Genomic DNA, 19,595 nt, shown 5'->3' on the forward strand with positions numbered 1-19,595 from the left:
CAAAATGGATCAGTCATGACCCACAATGCAAGTCAATGGGGACAGATCTGTCATGACCCACAATGCAAGTCAATGGGGACAGATCTGTTTTCTGACACAATAGAAAACGGATCTGTCCCCATTGACTTTCAGTGGAGTTCATGACTGATCCATCTTGGCTTAATAAAGATAATCCAACCAGATCTGTTCATAACGGATGCAGATGGTTGTCTTATCAGTAACGGAAGCGTTTTTGCTGAACCCTGCCGGATCCAGTAAAATCGCTAGTGTGACAGTAGCCTAGGTATATTGTGCTACCACTTTATTTTTATGTTAGTGATCTTTTTGACCATGTATAGACGGCATTCATTTTGCATTACTGTAATTCTTCTGCCGTGAGCTTCCTGACCACCTTTCCTTTGTTGATTTGTTCCAGGCACCACTATTGTATGTCCTGCAGGCGATCTTATTGTATATGTGTGACTATAATACTGTACACGGCAGCAATCTCTTCCCTGTTCCAGGTGCTCTAGACGCAGTGAGAAAATGAGCTGATCTGTTGCTTTGCCTGTCTTGCTGTTTACTAATTCTGATCATCTGTCTTGCTTCTCTTCTCATGCCTTTCATCTGCTCTGTACAGACGTCCTCTTCTGATGCTGTGCAGCCTTCGGCATCCTCTCCTTCTCTGCAAGCAGCTGCCGACAAAAGCAAATTGGAGGTATCATTTCTAGTTTCAAATTTCCGGCAACATGTTCATTACTGCCACCCTTCCAATTTGATTATTTTCTTTAGGGTATAGATGTACAAAAATGTGTATTCTCTGGTAGGTGTCTGACCAAAAACTGTACATGGTAGCAATTATTTAAAAAAACTAAACATATATTACAGGATAATGGCTGAAACAATGTGGACTGCCAAGGACAAGCTTTTTTGGAAAGTTAAAGGGGGTTCGCCAACCCCTATAATGATACCCCTCCCCCCAATGCCTGGGCCTCTCATATAGATTACACTTACCCCAGCACCATCGTAGGGTTGGGCGATATCAAAAATATTCCCACGATAACGATATTAAGAAATTTATCGTGATAACGATATATATCGCGATAAATACACATTTAGAAGAAAAAACATTTGGGACCACAAGGAGACGTTATACCATATGGGGGCAGCCACAAGGAGACGTTATACCGTATGGGGGCAGCCACAAGGAGACGTTATACTGTATGGGGGCAGCCACAAGGAGACTTTATACTGTATGGGGGCAGCCACAAGGAGACGTTATACCGTATGGGGGCAGCCACAAGGAGACGTTATACTGTATGGGGCGGTGTGTGGTAGTGTAGGGACTCCTCTTACGATCCATGTAACTGAGTTAAGATCTTATTCGGGTAATTCGTGGAGGAAGTCTTCTTTGGGAGATTTTAAAGAGGAGGACATCGCTCCACATGGGCTAGAAGTGACAATTGGTATTGGGGGGGGGGCATTCTGTGGCGCTGTCACTCTTCACCCCCACAATAGCAGTACATGAAGAAGCTGGCTTCAAATATAAAGTTCTCCTACCCCTATGAATCACCCCCATGGACAGTGACTGCAGTCATTACCTGAAGGAGTAGTGAAATAGCCAGGGGTTATGTTGGCAGTCAGTAGTGGGCTGTCTGTCACGAAGGACGACGCAGATGAAAACCTAGAAAACACCATCAATGTAAACCATCAGTCTACCGGAGCCCAGTACACACGATATATACATATATACACGTCATGTATGTACACAGTGATGTCTCTATTTATATGCGTATCGCATCACAGGTGGACAACCTGTGACACTGGAGTGAAGACACATGTTATGGTGACACATATTAATGTTTGTACAAAGTCTTAGTAATGTTGCAGCAGATGGCAGCAAGATCACTTACTGCTTTATATGTTGGCTGCCCCATGGGTCTGAGAAAAGTCTATTTGTTAGGTCTGACCGAGTTTTAGTCATATGTCGCTCAAACTACTGCACTGAGGAGGAGCAGAGCAAGACTAGAGGCGGCAGCAGAGGTGGAACAGAGCAAGACTAGAGGCGGCAGAGGTGGAGCAAAGCAAGATGAGAGGCGGCGGCGGTGAAGCACCAGACTTGTGCGGCAGTTTGACATGTTTATATAAAGTGGGGGGAAAAAAAGCCTGCTCGCCCCCCTCCCTCCAGTGCAGCCATGTCCAGCCCTCTGCGCGCAAGTACTAAAGCAGGAGGCAGAGGCCAGTGACCGGGGGACATAAGCAGGTGGCAGGAAGTGGACATTTTAGAAGCTGCCAGCACACATGCGACCCTTCCTATGACGTCATTAAATACAGAGGTTATTAGGAAATGGTGATATCTCCATATCAAAGTTTTTATTTTATTTTTATATTGCGGTATATCGTGGATACCGGTATATCGCTCAACCCTACATCCACATCATTTCTACTCCCCTCACGGCCTCTCCCCATCGTGCGGATCAAAACATACGGCCAATAGGAGGCCTTGACTGGGATGGGCCTCCCAGTGTCGCCTATGATGCTAGGGAGGCTCGTTACCGTCGCAGCCTGCTATTGGCTGTCCCCCCCCCCCCTGTTGCCTGATGCTTTGATACACATGATGGGGAGATTCAGTGGCAGCCATGTGGCGATCAGTAGCACCACCGGTTCCGGGGAGCGGGCTAAGTATAATCCATATGGGGGGGGGGGGGGGAAGATCCCATGGATGGAATTTCTCATGAGGGTAATATTTGAGTCAGTTTTGCTCGAGTCTGATACATTTGTCTTGTCCTTAAACCTAACCCTTTTGTCTAGAAAAGCCACTCCGCTTTTCCTACTCCACCCTCCTCCTGGAGTGTGATTGCAACTTTTTAAAAAGTCTCAATGATAAATCTGAAGAGAAACTCCTTACCATAGCTAACCATGTCCATTGCAGATCAACGAGAATAAGAAGTGTATAATCCTCATGGACTATAATGGGGTCTGTAATGACGTCTGCCATTTTACAGGACAAAATAGCGCAGCCATCAGCACCATTTGTGCCTGTGGTTTTTTTTTTTTACTTAATCTGCAACAAAGGTCCGTAACGGAGCCTCCCATGCGGCGTGAACGCCCGTGAATTGCATTTTGCAACATATACAGTGAAGTAAAAAATGAATATAAATAGCTGTAACTTGTATCTAACCCAAAATTGGTTCTAAAAGATTTCTACGAAAAACTGTTATGCTGACATTACTATGAAGATAAATGATGGTTTGTCAATTGAAAAATTCTTGTGATAAATATGTATGAAATAGAAGGCTCTGTGAAGACCCAATACAATAGGACATAGATTATATATAATATTTTTTTTATATTCTTATTTGAAAGCACCATTAATTCCATGGTGCTGTACATCTATGAGGGGTCACACATACATAATATAAAACACAAGTACAGTGTGCATGGACTTAGTAACAGACTGGTACAGAGGGGAGCGGCCCCTGCCCGCGAGAGCTTCCAATCTACAAGGGAAGGGGGAGGACACAGTAGATGAGGGTAAAAGCTGCTCACCTGGCTGTGTGGTGGCAGGATTTCCTGAAGAGGAGGGTTTTCAGGTTGCTTTTGATGGTTTGGATGGTGGGGGTGTACTGGGGTAACGAGTTCCATAGTATGGGGGATGCACAGGAGAAATGTTGTAGGCGACTGTGCGAGGAACAGACACTAGGAGAACAAAGCCATATTTTCTTGTCTCTAGAAGGGTTAAATCCGCCATAAAGCATGCCAATAAACAGTCTGTTTTATTATCTTTCCTGGCGCTGGGACTCTGGAACCGTAATGTTCTTGTCCTTGTTCTTTTTGATTCCCTTGAAGTGCCTGAATTCTCTACTACTCTTGAGCTCCGCAAGAGCGAATTCTCAGTAGGTTTGTGCTGAAAGGCAGCTTCTGTCATTAGTCATCCATGTTGGGAGACAGTGTATGACAAAAGTAGTGCGTCTCCACATCAAACACCTAGTCTGGAATATTTATAACTGCCGTCTACAAATCGGAGATGAGCTGCCAAATCTCATGCTACTAGACGAAATCACAGTTTTAGTTGGTGACCATGCTTCTTGAAAGTTTTGTGGGTCATAATAACTTTTAGGACTTGGGTTGTTATTTTATGTGCCTCATCAGTATTTGTGTATGTTTCATATATAGCCTGTCATTATATATACTGTGTTTAAAGAATACCCTTTGCTCTCCTGACATGTCCTATATAGTTACTACTTGCGTTCCCCATGTAATAACAATTCTGAAACCTCCTTTTTTTTTATTTTTTTATTATTATAATTTTTTTATTACTCTGTTGCGCCATTCCTCTATAATTACTCATAGAAGTTTGTGAATGATTTGCCAGGAGTCTGAAATAAAACTCCAACTGTTGGGGGTATTTCCCTACTCAGTCTGATATTATCCAGTCAGTACTGTCAGTGTACGGGAACACAACCCCAAGTGGTAACGCCCAGATGGACTCTTTTTTTTTTTTTTTTTTTTTTTTTTTTTTTTTTTTTCATGCTGCCAATTCATAAACTCAGAGTAGTAATTATAGAGGACTGGCATAACCATGAATCTTAAGAGAAGATGCTTCAGAATTTTTATTGCAAAAGAATTCAGGTAGTTGCTAAAACGTGTCAGGAGAGGTAACGGGTCCTCTTTTATGGCATGTCCATAGAATATGCTGTGTCTGATAGTTGTGGGATCCACCTCTGAAACACTCGCCAATCTCCTGAACGAGTCCTCCAACCCCGCAGCCAGGCAAAGCATGGAAAGATGGCTGATCATGTGCGCGTCTCTCTCCGCTCACTTCTTTGAGAGTCCGAAAATAAGCTGACCATGCTTGCTGTGCTCTAACTGTAGAATAGTAGTGAATGGAGAGAACTGCACACATGTGGACCCCATTTCTAGAGATGCGTGTCGGTCCCAGAGGCAGGGCCTACGTCTACCACACATTTACTTGCATGGAACATCCCGAGGTTGTGCCATAAATATTCAAAAGGAGGATATCCCATCAATGCAATAGTTCCTTATTTTATGTTGCATACATAAAATAGTGACTTTTTTGGGCTACATAAATGGATGTGTCCAATGAAGACAAGCCACTTTGAAATAATTGCCTGCCCAGCGATCAACTGATCACTACTGGTACTAGTTCTCTAAACCCCAGTGAATAATCAGCAGCTGTCAATAGGATAAGCCACAGCTGGCTCTCCCTTGGCTTAAATGCACAGTTTTTTTTGTGACCAACAGCCGGCATTCATACCTGAACAGAGAGGACCTTTTCTGACATCCATATACCCTAACTGGGTGATCCTTTTAGGGTCAGTAGTATTCCAATGCTAGTGGATGATATGTCTGAAGCAGTTCTGTGGCAAAATTTAAGTACAACTCAAATAACATCGCCCCGGATATGCTGTACACCAATTTCCTGAGGCTCTGCTCTGGCCCATCAGCACTCTCAAGACATGGCAGCTTGAGGGAAAACCTTACTTTTGCATTGCTGAAAAATAATCTAAACCCTGCGTTGTGTTTTTTGATAATAATAAAAAAAAAAAAAGTCTACATTTCTCCAAATGGATTGTGGCTTTCCGGTGGCTTCAATGCAGCCTGTGTGATTAATGTGTCTTTTTTTTTTTTTTTTTTTTTTTTTTTTTTTTTTACTAGAAAGAGAAGGAGAAGAAAAGGGAAGAGAAGAAAAAGGAGAGGGAATCTGAAAAAACTGTGAAACCTGTTGCTATGGAGAAGGTAAGGAAGACCTTAGTGATCATTTAGTAATACATTTTCACCGACTTTTTTTTGGGCATTAAAAGTTGCTCATTTTGACACGCCACATTTTTGCTGAAATGTGTGTCTTTTTGCCGGTTTGGGCTTCTCTTACCACTTTGCATAAGTGTGGAGGAATGTAGATGGTGGATGTAACTTTCCATGGATCAACGGGTTTACACAAATCTAGGCTTGCTTATAGCAGGCATAGATTTGCTTTTGTAGTTCACGGCCAGCCATAAGATGCAGCAAAAGTATGTAAAAGGGATTATTCCATGACTAATGTAAAAAATAAAAATCATGTAGTACATGACAACCTCTTTCTAACAAAGCTAGAACCAGCCCTGGACCTCACATGGATCCAGAGATCTCCTCGTTGCTCTGCTAGATTTATATCAAGCTGGCGGCTCAGGGGAGTGTCTTTCCTGCTGCAGCTCAGGGGGTGTGTCCATGATCTCCCTATCACCGCTCAGGAGCCAGTTGAAGGTGGCTCTATACATATGCATGTTATTGAACAACTCGGTGGCTATGCTAAATTTGCTCTCCTGAATTGTAATATACAAGTAATGAGCCTGGAAGCCTAATTCAGGCTCATTAATTTCAAGTAACACCTTCACCGATTTCTGCCAGGAAAGGCAATCCTGCTTGTGAAGCGCGCGCCTCTCATATAAAATGTCCACGAACAGCATTACCGCCAATTGCGGAGAATAGCCGCTGGTCTCTGCTGTATGAAACAGCAGGCACCCGCTAGCTATGGTGCTCACTCAGCTCTTTAATTCCCAGTCACTGTACATAAGAAAATAACTTGCATACTTAGTGTAATGGTCATCCAGTGATGCTGACCATTTTTGTAATATAATTTAATTCCTAAAATCGTACATTTCTATTAGAAAAATAGATCTAAATTGCTCCAGGATGACACCATAGAAGAACGTGGGCAGGCCAACAGCTAAGTTTGTATAGTCTGCTTTGTATAACCTGTTAAAGTGGTTGTCCGGGTTCAGAGCTGAATCCGGACATGCGCTCCACTTCACACATTTAGCCTGTATATGTTGCAACCGATGCTCCCCCTTGCCCTGTGCTGCATTGGTGACGTCACCAGCACTAATGGGCGGTCTTTAGCGCTGCCCTAGCCAGTAAAGCAGCCTAGACCAGCGCTAAAGACCACTAATTTGCACCAGTGATGTCACCGGGCTCACCGCTCTGCATTGCGCATCGCTGCGGATAAGAATACGAATCCTCTAAGTGCCAGCCATGTGCGGACCGCAAAACACTACGGATGTCTGAATGGACCCTTAAAGGGGTTTTCCAGGTCTATGATATTGATGACCTATTCTTGGGATAGGTCTTAAATATCAGATCATTAGGTATCAAACTGCCAGCACCCCCGCTGATCAGCTGTTTAGAGACCATGGCTGGTCCAGGAGTGCTGCGCCCTCTTCCTAGGCCACTGACATCATATGGCCTTATGTATGCAGCTCTGTTCTATTCAAGTGAATGGGCCTGACTGTAGTACCAAGCACAGTCTCTGTACAGTATACGGCACTGTGCTTGTTACACTGTGAGGATATCGCAGCGCTCTTCAAACTACTGATCAGTGCCATGCCAGGTATTGATGACCTGTCATGAAGATAGATCATCAGTATTTTTCCCCCAGAAAGCCCTTTTAACATTAGACCAATGAAACTAATTTAGGTTTCAAAAACAAAAAGTAAGGGTTTGCTTCCGGTTTTTACAATGTAATGTTTTTCATTCATTTTATTATATGGAAGAGGTATATTGTTGTAGGGCTAAGCCTTTAATATGTGTAGGCTGGTGAGGGTTGTTTTTTGGCACCACTTTTCTAGTCATTTCCCTTAAATCCGAGGATTGTCTTCATTCTCTTTCTAGTGCTTGTGATTAGAGAACCTCACTGTATACTGTGAGTTTAACTGCCTTTCTGAAATGTACCACATTTACTGCAGAGCTCTGAATTTTTGATGCAGTGTTTGTACAGCATTCAGTATCTGCATTGGCCTGGCTCTTATGTGTGCTATACAGTGACCATACCACGCAGTGCCTCCTGTACACATTGTACAGCATTGCTGAAAGCTGAAATTGAAAAAGTTCTCCAGCTCTTTGCTTTATGAATTGCTGAAGTTGAGCGTTTATTTTGTGCTAAATTTAAGCTACAGCCTTAACTTGATAGAATCTTCTTGGATACAGAAGATCCGATTATGAAGCTTATTGATTTGGCTTTTCTTTCATTGGTGCTATCTCTTAATGCATATTTAAAGGTTAAAGGTATTGTGAATAGTCGTCTGTGACATGGTTAAGATTTTCAGCCTCACTGAAGTGTGAAAGAAAATGTGATTGCGTCTCTTATATTGTTAAGCGGAGAGCCAGTATCAAAAGCATCTCAAGTACTTGTTATACATGATGCACTCGGTGCTGAGTGTGGGTACTGTCTGCATCTCCCATCTTTATTTTCTCATGTGCAGCTCATTTTTATAATACCTTGAATATGTATTTGGATATATATATTATTACGTACCCCGCATCTGTGGGTCTAGACTAGAGACTCATCCGAGAGACAGTCCGCTCCTGCACCCATATTACTCAGTTTAACACCTTAAAAGGGACCTGTCATCCACTTATGCTGAGGGCAGCATAACATAATGACAGACACATTTATTCCAGCGCTCTGTCACTTATCTTCTGTTGTAGAGCGGTTTCTGAGGACTTAACGTGCACACCAGAGAAGAGTCAGGTGCTACCAGAGAATAGTCCAGCTTATTTATGAGCTTACCCTACCCACCAGCTGCAGCCTTTCCATGGAAGAAAACTGTCAGTCAACTGTCAATATACCTGAAAGGTCCAAGAACATTTATGGGGGGGACTTCATTAGTATTATTATTATTGTGTTTATGCTATACTTTACCACTGTAACTGTGGCTGCACAGGGGAAATCTGTCCAGTTTGAGTGACTATTGTTAATGTTGAGGCAGTTTTGGGTCTAGTCAGATGCAGCAGCCTCCAAGAACCGGCATTCCAGAAATCATGTGAGCAGTCACATGATCAGTAGAGGCAGTGGCAGCACCACCTCCTCTATTCTCTATACAGCGCTTATTGAGCGTTGTGTCCTAGAGAAGACAGAACAGGGGACCTGACGTTTGCCTGATTATAAATATGCCATGTTGCAGGCTTCAGAAGGACCTGGAGCATCCCTAATGAGGATACAGCAGGCAATCCATTCCCTACCCAGTTATTGTGTTGCTTGGTCTGCTTTAATTTGTATGCTGGCCTGTACTCTTGTTCAGTTGAAGAATTTGCTCTTGATCAAAGGCTCTGGTTAGTTTTTCCGCATACAGCTGCTTTAATCCATGAAAATAACTTACTTTTTGGAAATGTAGAGAACCTCCTAGTTGTATAAATTGCATAATTTATGAGGAAAATAATTTCTTTTGTTCTCATCAGAGGACCAGTATGCTAAATGTTTTATCTGCTTTATTGCTGGGCAAAAGCTGCGAATGGCCGTTATTATAAATATTTAAATAACTTAATTATTTAAGAGGGTGATTTATGAAGAATTAGTACAGTTCTCTATTGGACAGCTCAGATCCGTTGTCTGTAAATAAATGCATCTTAACTAGAGTGTTCATGTTATTGGCCATGAACAGAAACTAAAGGTTTGCATTGGTTATGTGATTGTTTTTTGTGATAAAACTAAAAGGAACTGTTGAAAAACAAGACCTGATTTGATGAAAAAGTGGAATCTTAGATTGGTGTGAGGTATTCAAAGTAGATCACCCCCATGAAGGGATATTTGGCAGCCAAGGCTGTAGAAGTTCAGAGGTCCATTGTGTAGTGTTACTTGCCTAAACTAGGGTTTGGCCTAAACATCTGGGTTTGGACTGTACATCTGGGGGAGGGCACTCAACACTTGGTCAGCCAGAGACATTTGGGTTTCAGTATGGTCAAATAAAATGAAGAGTGGCTCTGTTATGCATTGTGGTATGTCGTGGAAATGCCAGACAGATACAGTTATTTAGTAGAACCTATATCACAACCAGTGAAGAAAACTAACACTAGAAAGTGGAAGGGTGGAATGGTTTTCAGTATCCATATGTGGTATGTGGGAGAAAATTCCTCAACTTGCTGCAGGACCACTTTATGGGCCAGTTTGTAGAAGCTCCCACCAGGGGCAATGCTCTGTCAGATCTAGCAATTTCTAACAATGCAGAGCTTGTTGGAAATGTTACTATTTGAGAAACACTAGGTAATAGTGATCACAATATAATTATATTCCCTCTAAACTATAAGAAGCAAACTCTGTCAGGCTCAAGACACAGAATTTTAAAAAGGCAAATTTCCCTGGGTTGAGGGCAGCATTTCAGGGTAAAGACTGGTTGCAGCTACTGTCACATAATAATACTGAGGATACATGGGAGAGCTTTAAATCCACATTGAGTAATTGGACTAAAAAATGTACCGTATTTTTCGCCGTATAAGACGCACTTTTTCTTCCCCCAAAATGGGGGGAAAATGCCCCTGCGTCTTATACGGCGAATGCAGTCAGTTTTACATCGCTGGCAGCGATGTAAAGCGAGCGGGGACTCTGGGAGGGACTGGGAGGAGGAGCTGGGGCCGGCAATAGCGGCGGGGCGGTGCAGTCACTGTACTAAAGGCCCGCCCCGCCGCTCCGGTGTACTAATAAAATATGTCATATTCAATTAATGGTTATTAAATATGCCCCTTTATGCCTAATAGTACCTTAAATCCTAAGCGCATCCGTACAATGCAGGCCGGGCGGGCGGCAGCGTAACTCCCTGATGTCACGTGCCTGCGCCGCCTACTTTATGAATGAAGCAGGCGGCGCAGGCAAGTGACGTCAGTGAGTGACGCGCCGGCTGCCCGGCCTGCCGGCATTGTACTGAAGCGCTTAGGATTTAAGGTACTATTAGGAATAAAGATGCATATTTAATAACCATTAATTAAATCAGACATATTATATTAGTATACTGGAGCGGCGGGGGATCTGTGGATGGCACAGTTATGGGCTGGGAGGGTCTGTGGATGACACATGTATAACAGTGCCATCCACAGATCCCCCCCCTGTAACAGTGCCAGCCACAGATCCCCCCATAACAGTGTCCGTCATCCACAGTTGCCCCATAACAGTGTCCGTCATCCACAGTTGCCCCCATAAGTGTCCGTCATCCACAGTTGCCCCCATAAGTGTCCGTCATCCACAGTTGCCCCCATAAGTGTCCGTCATCCACAGTTGCCCCCATAAGTGTCCGTCATCCACAGTTGCCCCCATAAGTGTCCGTCATCCACAGTTGCCCCCATAACAGTGTCCGTCATCCACAGTTGCCCCCATAACAGTGTCCGTCATCCACAGTTGCCCCCATAAGTGTCCGTCATCCACAGATCCCCCCATAACAGTGTCCGTCATCCACAGATCCCCCCATAACAGTGTCCGTCATCCACAGATCCCCCCATAACAGTGTCCGTCATCCACAGATCCCCCCATAACAGTGTCCGTCATCCACAGATCCCCAGTAATAGTGCCATCCACAGACCACCTAGTTCCAAACCCACAGCACACCTTTTGGTTAAAAATATTTTTTTCTTATTTTCCTCCCCAAAAACCTGGGTGCGTCTTATACGCCGGTGCGTCTTATACGGCGAAAAATACGGTATTCCTTTTAGGTAAGAAGTATAAACAGCTAAAATGAACCCCCCCCCCCCCCCCCATGGCTTACAGCTAGTGTACAAAGGGCAATAAAAGACAAAAAAAAGAGCATTTAAAAAAAATACAAATCTGGGGGGTCAGCTGTAGCATTTGCAGATTACAAAGGCCTTTATAAAATCTGTAAAAGGGAGATAAATTTAGCAAAAATACAAAACAAACAGCAGGTGGCAAAAGCGAGGAAAACAAATCCCCCAAAAATTATTTAAGTATATAAATGCTAAAAAACAAAGGTCCAAGCAGATGGGGCCCCTAAATAATGGTAATGTGGGGTGTAGTCACTGAAGAGATGGAAAAGGCAGAGTTACTAAATAGGTTTCTTAGCTCTATCTATATCTATATATATATATATATATATATATATATATATATATATATATATATATATGTATATATGTATATACACAAAAGAGGAGAAAGGAGCTGATATCTGTGGTTCTGGGGCTGTACATCCAGTAATATACTCAATTGGCTAACTGTATCTATAGTCCAAGATCAGTTAAATAAGGCAAATGTGAACAAGGCTCTGGGTCCAGATGGATTACACCTAAGAGTGCTTAAAGAGCTCAGTTCAGTCATTGCCGTGCACCTGTTTATAATTTTTAAAGGGCTTCTGTCACCCCACTAAAGTCTTTTTCTTTTCTTTTTTTTTTGGCTAGTTACATTCCTTATAGTGCGATATATGAGAATATAATGTTGTTACTTACTTTCATTCGGCCGTTTCTTATAAAAACGAAGTTTTATAATATGCAAATCAGGTCTCTACCAGCAAGTAGGGCGTCTACTTGCTGGTAGCCGCCGCAAAAAACCGCCCCCTCGTCGTGTTGATTGACAGGGCCAGCCGCGATCTCCTCCTCCGGCTGGCCCTGTCAGCATTTTAAAAATCGCGCGCCTCTGTTCATTTGGCGCAGGCGCTCTGAGATGAGGAGGCTCGTCTCCTCAGAACTCCCTCAGTGCGCCTGCGCCGATGACGTCTTCTCTTTCGGTGATGTCATCGGCGCAGGCGCACTGAGGGAGTTCTGAGACGAGCCTCCTCATCTCAGAGCGCCTGCGCCGAATGAACAGAGGCGCGCGATTTTTAAAATGCTGACAGGGCCGGCCGGAGGAGGAGATCGCGGCTGGCCCTGTCAATCAACACGACGAGGGGGCGGTTTTTTGCGGCGGCTACCAGCAAGTAGACGCCCTACTTGCTGCTAGAGACCTGATTTGCATATTATAAAACTTCGTTTTTATAAGAAACAGCCGAATGAAAGTAAGTAACAACATTATATTCTCATATATCGCACTATAAGGAATGTAACTCGCCCCCAAAAAAATATATGACTTTAGTGGGGTGACAGAAGCCCTTTAAAGCTTCTCTAGGTACTGGCACAGTGCCAAGTGATTGGCGCAAGGCAAGTGTGGTGCCCATATTCAAAAAAGGATCTAGATCCTTCACAGGTAATTTATAGACCAGTTAGTTTAACTTCATTAGTTGTGGGAAAAATGTTTGAAGGATTCTTAAGGGAGTATATACAGGAGTATTTGACTGTAAATATTATAAGTGACAGAAGTTGTTAGACTAACCTGATTTGTTTTTATGAGAAGGTGAGTAGAACCCTGGACAGAGGGGCGGCTGTGGATGTAGTGTTTCTGGATTTTGCAAAGGCTTTTTATACTGTCCCTCATAGACGTTTAATAGGTAAAGTAAGGTCTATAGGCTTGAAAAGTATAGTTTGTTTGGATTAGAAACTGGCTGAAGGACCGTGTCCAGAGTTGTGGTCAATGATTCCTATTCAGAATGGTCCTGGGTTATAAGTGATGTACCCCAAGGTTCAGTGCCGGGCCCTCTATTATTTAATTTATTAATGATATCGAAGACGGGATTAATAGCACCATTTCTATTTCTGCAGATGACACTAAGCTATGTAGAACTGTACAGTCTATGGAAGATGTCCATAAACCACAAGTTGACTTGAACACTGATTGATTGGGCATCAACTTGGCAAATGAGGTTCAATGTGGATAAGTGTAAAGTTATGCATTTTGGTAGTAATAATCTCCATGCATTATATGTCCTAGTTGATGTAACACTGGAAGAGTCACTTCTAGAGAAGGATTTGGGTGTCCTTGTAGATGGTAGATTAAATTACAGCATGCAATGTCAATCGGCTTCTTCTAAGGCCACTAGGATATTGTCATGCATTAAACGAGGCATGGACTCGTGGGGCAGGGATGTAATATTACCACTTTACAAAGCGTTCGTGCAGCCTCATCTTTAATATGCAGTTCAGTTCTGGGCACCAGACCATAGAAAGGATGCCCTGCAGCTGGAAACAGTACAGAGGAGAGCGACTAAACTGATAAGGGGCATGGAGAGTCTTAGTAATGAAGAAAGATTAAAATAATCAAATTTATTTAGTCTTGAGAAGAGACGTCTAAGGGGGGGGGGGGGGGGACATGATTATCCTATACAAATATATAAATGGGCCGTACAAAAAATACGATTAAAAACTGTTCTATGTATAATTCCCTCAAAAGACAAGGGGCACTGCCTCCGACTGATGAGGAAAAAGTTCAGTCTCCGGAAGCGTCAAACTTCTTTACTGTAAGAACTGTGAATCTGTGGAATAGACTTCCTCAGGACGTGGTCACAGCAGGAACAGTAGACAGTTTTAAAAAGGGTTTAGATGAATTCTTAAAAGTAAATGACATTAATGCTTATGAAATATGAGTCTCACTTCCTTCTGGGATTCGCGTCCCCAACTATCTCTTTGTTGATCTTAATGGACCTATGTCTTTTTTCCACCGTATAAACTACGCGGTGTTATTGAAAGATATCAAACAAGACAACAAAAAAATACATATATGTCTCACTATAATAAGTGGGAAGACCCACCTTAAATCCAGCCTGTCAAGTGAATCATGCTGCCCCATCTGAGAGATGGATATGATGGATGGAGAGGAGCTTATTCCTGTAATATACAGGTTTGTATTATTTGGAGAAAGAATTCATAGTAAAAATAGAGTAAATCCAGATTGGACTCCTGATGGGGACGATGAGTCTTGATACTCCGGTCACACACAGTGATTGAACTTCTTCTGTGTACACACACAATTCACACTTAAGTGGTGTCCATCAGTTGTGAGCCAAAACCATGAGTAGAGGGTACACAGAGATAAGGTATATCTGACACTAACACTGAAGTGTGAACTAGGCTTCGTACAGGGGGAGCTGCCAATAATTGTGTAGGTGAGGTAATCAGGGCTCCCTGGGGCAGATTTACAATTAAATGCATCAATTTCTAGGTGTATTTTGCCCCCCAAAAAGGCGTTCATGCTTTGCATCACATTTACCAGCTGTTTTAAACACTTCTCTAAGCTTATTACGCCTCACTTGACCAGGGATATGACCTTTGTGGAAAGGGGCTTGGCTTTGTGGGATGTGGCCTAAATTAGCATTTGTGCACCAAAATGTTGACACATTTTTGGAGTAAAACTATAGGTGGTGTAAACTTAGACCAGACTTTTATTTATTTTCTAAAATTGCGGACAGCGAAGGGGACGGACCAGCAGGCCAGTCTCATTCATCATTTTCTACGCCTATTTTAGGTTTAGAAAATGGTCTAAATGCAAGACGGCTCGTAAGCTCTCTTGCATTTAGAACTGGTGCTGGATGCGCCGAAGTTATGGAGAGGCCGGCGCCTCTTCATAACTTCGGAGTATCCACTGCCAGCTATGGGGATTATTAAGACCAGCGGCTAAAACGCCGGTCTTAAAGGGAGTTTGTCACCTACCTGACCGGTTTCAAACAGGTGACATTGTTCAATGGGGCACAAAGACATGACACAGATGTTACCCATGTTTAATTCTTCTGATGCTTCAAATCGCCCAAAAAGTTGTTTTTATCATATGCTAATGAGCCGTCACAAGTGCCCAGGGGCAGAGAGTTTTCTGAAAGTGCCCAAGTTCCCCCGGCTCACTCACGCCTAACTCCGCCCCTCAGTAAGCTCAGGCCAGCCCTGTGGCTCTGTGACATCATATTTACCTATAGGTTGTTTGCGCATCACTGCTGGGCCCGGGCATGCGCACTGTTCTGCCCACTGTGGTCAGAGGCACAGAGATATGCAGTGCGCATGCGCCAATTTCACGCCACACAGTGGGCAGAACACTGCGCATGCCCGGGCCCGGCAGTGATGCGCGAACAGCCTATAGGGAAATATGATGTCACAGAGCCCCTTGTTTGCATTTGCTCTGTGGCTTTCATTTGTAACAATGTACTGACAGGCCTGGTTTTGCTTAATTTTATGTTTATTGCACCCACTAAGAAAACATTTGTGAATAAGCATTAAGGAGGCTCCAAATTATTTCTCTATGGTTCTGTTACGGTCATCTTCGCCTAGAGTAAAGAACTTTGATGATTACCGTGTACTTTTGATTGTGACTTTGTATGTTTGTAATATATTTTTTTTTAATGCTATTTGGGTATTCTGAATTGATTTGACTTGTTACTGTACCTTTTAGATATGACTGGGTCTATTTAAATGACGGTTTAAAAATTCTGAGTATAAAGCAGTTTTTAAAGTTCTCAGCAGGTGCCTGCTTATAGTGGATTTTATTTCTCTTGTCACATGAAAGTATCTTGTCCTTTTACAGTTAACGTTTGTGATCTTTTTATTTCTCTCTAGCGTTTCATGATCTTTGCAGGGTGGCTGGGATGTCATGTCAGTGTTTTCTCCTGTGGAGTTAGACATCTTCTCCCTCCCTTACCCCTACAGTGGGCACGTCCTTCATTCCAGGCCCCTTTTCACAAGCCTTATGGCTCTGCTCTTTGATAGTTGTTTCTTTTTTCCCATTGTAGCTGCATGTCAAGGTGAAAATGCATTAAAGGGTCACATAAGGAGCTTAGAGATGGGCGTTTCAATTTCTAAGCTATCAGTATTAGACAGGGACTCCTGGGATGGCTTGAAGAAAAGTAATTTTTATTTCCTCCACAGGGAATGATTTCTTTACTCTATGGTCTGTAAGAAAATACATTCTACCTACTGAGATGGCATTAACAGGTTTTTGGGGGGAAAATAAAATAAATTGTCTGTTTTAAAGGTTGAATGTAATGTTGGATGTGGTAGTATTAAAGGAGATTTGATAGATGGATGATGCCATAAATTGAGAGCTAACTTGAAATGATATGTTTGCTGTGCTCTGAGTTATATTTTACCCAAAGGTATGCAGTGCTAAATTATGGATGACTAGACAACTGCACCACATGTGTATGTCAAATAAGTGCTCCAGTACTGACCGTGCTGCACCACTTGTGGCTTTGGGGGATTTGTTTCATTAAAAGTCATAGTGGATAAAAATTGAGAATTGCCATATTTTTCTCTCCGTAAGACGCACCTAGGCTATAGAGGAGGATCAGACATCTGATCAGACTCCCAAACCCAATAAAAAAAAATAATAACGCACACATTGCAACGTATTGGGTCTCAGTGCGCTCCTACGTGTACTACATCCTGACTCTGTACAGTACCCAGAAAACGACCATGGAGTGGAGAGTATAGCCACCGCCTTCTCGCAGCAGTTATTATTTTCCCCATAACAAGCGCTTCGATCGGATTGAGTTCCTCTAGAGCGCTATACAAGGACTTACTAACATAACATAACATAACATAACATGTACTGCCAGCCTCCACCCGTGCATTCTAAGGAGTGAAAAATGCGGTAATACTTTACCAGGTTTCTGAGCATTTGCCATTTTGGCATCGGCCACAGAATTTGCGTTGCACAACTTCCTTACCAAACCATGTATGCTGCTTTTTGCCTGAACGGGAAGATCTGGAAATTAGCCTGCCCGTACATATATAGCCGACCTTTTGTTCATGCCGTGATGGTGGAGAATGCAGAAAGAAGACCCATATGAGATGGAGGACAATAAGAGAAAATCCTTTCCAACCTCCACATATGCCAATCGAAATAAAACCGCTTGCATTAGGCTACCTTCATCCTCCGTGAACGGAACGGAACCAGGCAAGTTCTCCAGACATAAACAACGTAAAGAAAGTTCCAGCACTTGTAAATCGTTTTGTTGCTTCATCTTTATTTTCGGTAACACATGACAGCATGTGGACCCCACCTTACACCACTGCACAGTTAATTGTGTGGTGGTGTAAGATGGGGTCCACATGCTGTAATTCGTTGCTTCGTCTTTATTTTCGGTAACAAAACGATTTACAAGTGCTGGAACTTTCTTTACATTGTTTAGTGTGAAAGTTGCCGAAGTTGCTGTGTTCTCAATGCATAAATCTGGTTTGCCACTGGAAATGCACCTTTTAGTGGCGGTGCTATGCATTTATAGTGTCTGAAAAATGTGGACCTCATTCAAATGCAAGGCCATATGAAATAAACAGGAAGATGAAATCCTCATATTGTGCCGGGAAGACGTCCACTGTTTTTGTAACCCTGTCTATATTTATGCATTGATAAGTTGACTTTATTACATTGACCTTGATTATGGTGAAATTAGTGCCCCGTCTGACTTCTCTGTGCTTCACATTACAGAAATTGATTTCAAGACCAGGAGGCAGTTTGGTAGAAAACATCTTTAAATTAGCTTTCAAAACATGATTAGATTTAGAAACAAGAACTGGAGTGGAAAATTTAATACTGTCTGAATAGCATCTGAACTAAAGTGAACACGACTATTCCATTTGCTGCATCTAAATCTATTTTTTCTTAGTCATACAAAGGTCGGTTAAACTTACTAAATACCTCACCGGTTGTGAAGAGAAAAAGTATGTATTTTATATAAAAAGCATGTAGCACTCTTCTACTTGAATAAGCGTATGGTAATTTGTCACTAGTTTTATGTTGTCTTCAGATGCTAATGACAGAAACCCTGATTGAAATGCTGGGTCACTTACTTTTTTGGCCCAGTCATTTTCTTAAAATCCTTATTGAGCTGTCCTAGCGTGACCCGAGTCCCCATACTAGAGCTCCTGGTTCTCCCCATCCACCCTCCACTGATTTGCAGCTTTCTTCTTATACGCCGTAAAGGAAGAGAGTGGTCAGTCAGGTGGGGGCAGCTGCAGCTCATGAACTTCAGGACTCCAGTACTCGGGTCTTGCTTGAGGTTCTCACTAGGGATTTAAAAAAAAAATAATAATACACCTAAAAATTAAGTGGCCCAGTTTGTGCTCTCCTCGTAAAACCTAACACCGGCGACCAGTTCCTACACTAAAACCCAACTAGAGCTGCATTTCGCTGGGTAATCAATTCTGATCATTTATTAGGTGCAGTAGATAAAAAAAAAAAATGGGTAGCATGATTGTGTTAGAACATACACTGGTATAGGTCTTCTGAAAAATTGGACCATGTAAAACAGGCATGTCCAAACTGCGGCCCTCCAGCTGTTGCAAAACTACAACTCCCAGCATGCTTTAATAGCTGTAAGCTATCCAGGCATGCTGGGAGTTCTAGTTTTGGAACAGCTGGAGGGCCGCAGTTTGGACATGCCTGATGTAAAAGAACCACTGCCAGACACCTGACGGAAGCTTTACTCCCCTGAGAACAAAAGAACCTGTCATGTTGAAGTACAACAGCCCCATCATTCTGGGTCTTTCTTCAGACATCTGCCATCAGGGACACTCCTGACTAGGGCTGAAACCATTCATCGATGACATTGAGGCAAAACAATCCTCAATGCAGTTCCCCTGCATTGAGGAATCGTTTGAATCACATGACCTCGGAGTGGGAGTGAGTGGCCTCCAGAGTCCCGACTTGGTACCACGCTGCAGAACCTTGCATACACACATTGTCAGCGAGCTGGCTGACAATGTGTGACGTCGGGTCCCAGTGCATGCTGGTATGAAGATGCTTCTCCTGCAGACTCCATGTGCCAGCGCACGCCGCACTGCCATTAAAGCTTCCGTGGGGTTTCGTCCCGTGCTTCCGTTTCACTAAAAGATAGAACGTGTCCTATCTTTTTGCGGAATGGGTGGGTCACGGACCCATTAAAGTGAATAGGTCCGCGATCCGCTGCGGCTGCCCCGCGGTCGGTGTTCGTGCATTGCTGCCCGCAATTTGCGGGCCGCACACGTACGTGTGCAGGAGGCCTGAAAGTATTATC

General features: G+C 43.1%; 1 protein-coding gene across 2 annotated transcripts in view; it reads left to right on the forward strand.

Moving 5' to 3' along the window:
* Nucleotides 1-19,595, forward strand: part of SMAP1 (small ArfGAP 1) — a 217,423-nt gene that overhangs the window by 120,585 nt on the left and 77,243 nt on the right. The window contains exons 5-6 of one of the 2 annotated variants that reach the window (XM_044290199.1): nt 620-697; nt 5,659-5,739. In XM_044290199.1, the coding sequence (XP_044146134.1) occupies nt 620-697; nt 5,659-5,739 (159 nt within the window). The remainder of the gene's footprint in view (nt 1-619; nt 698-5,658; nt 5,740-19,595) is intronic. The other variant, XM_044290200.1, reaches the window with a different exon arrangement.

This window comes from Bufo gargarizans, chromosome 4, assembly GCF_014858855.1.
Source record: "Bufo gargarizans isolate SCDJY-AF-19 chromosome 4, ASM1485885v1, whole genome shotgun sequence".
Taxonomy (NCBI): Eukaryota; Metazoa; Chordata; class Amphibia; order Anura; family Bufonidae; genus Bufo; species Bufo gargarizans.